The 4,157-nt window shown below is 40.8% G+C and overlaps 1 protein-coding gene across 1 annotated transcript; it reads left to right on the top strand.

Annotated features, from left to right (window-relative positions):
- The first annotated feature begins 211 nt into the window (after window positions 1–211).
- LOC112240165 (myosin-7-like) lies at window positions 212–1,634 on the top strand. The gene is made up of 4 exons (XM_042314320.1): window positions 212–358; window positions 455–550; window positions 922–1,053; window positions 1,502–1,634. Exons 1-4 carry the CDS (start codon window positions 227–229, stop codon window positions 1,520–1,522), a joined length of 381 nt encoding a protein of 126 aa, XP_042170254.1. The 5' UTR covers window positions 212–226; the 3' UTR covers window positions 1,523–1,634.
- The last annotated feature ends 2,523 nt before the right edge of the window (window positions 1,635–4,157 follow it).

The raw sequence follows: 4,157 nt of genomic DNA, 5'->3' as shown, positions 1-4,157 counted from the left end.
CCTTCTAATCTTGTTAATAATATTACATTGTATTGTATTGGACCTTCTAATCTTGTTCCACAGATCCTCGGTAGTTTCATCTGTTGTTGCTAGCAATATTCATGAACAAATTTAAGTGTAAATTCCACTTTGGGAACCACTTGGAAAAATACATAGTGAAAGACAACAATTGTGCCTCATTGACATCCTCCTGTTTTACAAAGATTTGTTTCACCACCTCAAACAAATGCCTAAATGTATTTCTTCCACAAAGGTGCGTGAGCTTGAGACTGAGGTGGAGGCCGAGCAGAGAAGAGGTGCAGACGCAGTCAAGGGAGTCCGGAAGTATGAGCGCAGAGTCAAGGAACTCACTTACCAGGTAAGAGAAAGTGCATTCTTTACACTCTTGGCACTTACAATGACAGGTTTGTGTATAAAACTCTTGGGGCATTGATTATTTGATCTTCTCTCACAGACTGAGGAGGATAAGAAGAACGTTAGCAGACTTCAGGACCTGGTAGATAAGCTGCAGATGAAAGTGAAGGCCTACAAGAGGCATGCTGAGGAAGCGGTGAGTCACTGACAAAACTTCATGTCCATACAACTTAGTTTGACGTGTTGCTACAGCAACAACACATCAGTCAACAATGACAATTGATAGTGCAAGTAAATGCTGATGAAATGATGCACATTTCTAAATGCCTCCTATTCGTTACCAACTTATAGGAGAGGGGTTGAATATTAATTAGCTGCACCAGGGGCTGGTCTAGTGATCGTGCTGGAGGCAGTGGTTTGATTCCCTGTTCTGCCGCTCACTTCCTCTGCTGTATCCTCTAGCTCCCTGTATACATTGTTATCCTAAAAACAGAACATTAATTTGCTACCTGAAGCTTCAAACTTTAAATGCTGATGTTCTGCTCTCCCTCTCCTTTCCTCACCCAGGAGGAAGCAGCAAACCAGCACATGTCTAAGTTCAGGAAGGTTCAGCATGAGCTGGAGGAGGCTGAGGAGCGTGCTGACATCGCTGAGACTCAGGTCAACAAGCTCAGAGCCAAGACCCGTGACTCTGGAAAGGTACAGAACTGCTACTAAACCTGTACCTGACTCATGTTCAGATATGAACACATCAACACCACCTATGATTCAGTCTTCTCAGAGGTCAATACAGACTTTTACACTCAACTGTATTGAAGATCCCTAAGAAGAACATTTCAGGAAGGGCTAAACAATCTAATGAGAGTTATTCAGTTGGTACTTCAACATCAAATATCCAAGCTGAGTACTGAGCACTAAAGACTTGATCCATTATATTCTATCCATATATTTATCATGTTCATTATTATTACTGATCCATTATATTCTATCCATATATTTATCATGTTCATTATTATTACTGATCCATTATATTCTATCCATATATTTATCATGTTCATTATTATTACTGATCCATTATATTCTATCCATATATTTATCACGTTCATTATTATTACTGATCCATTATATTATTTCTTTCTTCTTACAGGGAAAAGAAGTTGCTGAATAAACAAGACCAAAGTATTGAAGATCAAAGTCTTACCATTTTCCTGTGATGCATAAAATATGATTTTCATGGTGAAATGTTGAGCATTGATTAAAAACATGTAGATCTACATACACTTCCTTTGTGACTGTGGATTTATTACTCAGCAAACAGCTTTTTAAACCATAATAATATTGTACTTTAAATAATGGAGCAATCTGGGATTTGAACAACAATAGTGGTCACCCCGAAAAAGCAGTCAGTTTTTTGGGTAAACAGATGAGGGATGAGCCTGGAGAAATGTCACCACTTTCAAATTCTCAGACTGAGCTTCGTCACACTTATAGATTTCAATGTAGTTCAGCCAGCCTCTGCAGTTAAGCTGCTTCTTTTTACAAGGTTGCTGGTAGATTGCCGTTGGAAATAATGACTCTAGTGTGTAAAAATCTGACACTGGCTAAATATGCAATTACTAAAATATCAATCGAGCCTTACCACCAGGAGTTGATTTTGCACTTGTATTTATTATGGATGCCCATTAGATCCTGCCAAGGCAGCAGCTACTCTTCCTGGGGTTTATTATGGATGCCCATTAGTTCCTGCCAAGGCAGCAGCTACTCTTCCTGGGGTTTATTATGGATGCCCATTAGTTCCTGCCAAGGCAGCAGCTACTCTTCCTGGGGTTTATTATGGATGCCCATTAGTTCCTGCCAAGGCAGCAGCTACTCTTCCTGGGGTTTATTATGGATGCCCATTAGTTCCTGCCAAGGCAGCAGCTGCTCTTCCTGGGGTTTATTATGGATGCCCATTAGTTCCTGCCAAGGCAGCAGCTACTCTTCCTGGGGTTTATTATGGATGCCCATTAGTTCCTGCCAAGGCAGCAGCTACTCTTCCCAGGGTCTGGTAGAATGAAGGCAGTTATACAATTTTTAAAACATTACAATACATTCATTACAGATTTCACAACACACTAAGTGTGTGCCCTCAGGCCCATGCCACATATCTCCGACACAAAATCTGTTATCATGTGTGTGTATGCATGTGTCTGTCTGTGCCTTTGTGTTGCTTCACAGTCCTCACTGTTCCTTACTTAACCTTTATTCAACTAGGCAAGTCAGTTAAAGAACAAATTCTTATTTACAATGACAGCCTACCCCGGCCAAACCCTAACCCGGACGACGCTGGGTCAATTGTGCGCCGCCCTATAGGACTCCCAATCACGGCCAGTTGTGATTCAGCCTGGAATCGAACCAGGGTCTGCAGTTACGCCTCTAGCACTGAGATGCAGTGCCTTAGACCGCTGAGCCACTCGGGAGCCCCATAAGGTGTATTTTCATCTGTTTTTAAATCTGATTCTACTGCTTGCATCAGTTACCTGATGTGGAACAGAGTTCCATGTCGTCATGGCTCTATATAGTATGGTGCGCCTCCCATAGTCTGTTCTGGACTTGGGGATTATGAAGGGACCTCTGGTGGCATGTCTTGTGGGGTATGCATGGGTGTCTGAGCTGTGTGCTAGTCGTTTAAACAGACAGCTAGGTGCTTTCAACATGTCAATACCTCTCACAAAAACAAGTAGTGATGAAGTCAATCTCTCCTCCACTTTGAGCCAGGAGAGGTTAACAAGCATAGTATTAATGTTTGCTCTCTGGGTACATCTAAGGGCCAGCCGTGCTGCCCTGTTCTGAGCCAATTGACATTTTCCTAAGTCCCTCTTTGTGGCTGAACAGTCGTCCAGGTGCGACAAAACTAGAGCTTGTAGGACCTGCCTTGTTGACAGTGTTGTTAAGAAGGTAGAGAAGCGCTTTATTGTAGACAGACTTCTCCCCATCTTAGGTACTGTTGACTCAATATGTTTTGACCATGACAGTTTACAACCCAGAGTTACTGCAAGCAGTTTAGTCACCTCAAATTGCTCAATTTCCACATGATTTATTGCAAGATTTAGTTGAGGTTTAGGGTATAGTGAATGATTTGTCTAAAGAATACATTGATTTTTAATTTTTAAATATTTAGGACTAACTTATTCCTCGCCTTCTGAAACTAACTGAAGTTCTTTGTTAATGAACGGGAACGTCAGACAAACAGTGAATACAGGTCATATCTGCATACAGTCGATATCAATGCAACATTTGAAGTGTAAACCAATATTAGCTATGAGAGTAGCAGCGTCAACCATCACAATGGACATCACAACCATCAGATTAGGATTAACACACACTTACAAATCAACAAAGACGTAGTTAAGAAAGACAATATAGCATTGATTTCCTCACACGATAGGTTATAGGTAACAATCCTTCGTATGAACTGCCAACTTTATTGTGCATATTATTAGTTCATTGTGGAAATAAATTAAGATATGCAAGATGTTTTAATATATATGCATATTTTTTTAAATAACTGTATATAACGAGGGGAGTGCGTTGGAAATGCTTTTGTCAGTTAATCAGTTTCTGTCCTGTAGGTGGCACTGTGTGCTCTTTATAAAGGATGGGTGGGCCATGTCCTAAACACACGCTATATCAAGTTTATTTGTCGCGCGTGCATAGCATACAGCAGGTGTAAACGGTACAGTGAAACGGTTACTTGCAACAGGAAGTGTCCAGATAAAAAAAATATTTTAAATATTTTGTAATTGTTAGATGACGCTTACCCG

The sequence above is a fragment of the Oncorhynchus tshawytscha genome, unplaced genomic scaffold (genome assembly GCF_018296145.1).
Source record: "Oncorhynchus tshawytscha isolate Ot180627B unplaced genomic scaffold, Otsh_v2.0 Un_contig_10867_pilon_pilon, whole genome shotgun sequence".
NCBI lineage: Eukaryota > Metazoa > Chordata > Actinopteri > Salmoniformes > Salmonidae > Oncorhynchus > Oncorhynchus tshawytscha.
Note: the sequence above shows the minus strand (reverse complement) of the source record. Positions and strands in the feature narration are given on the sequence as shown.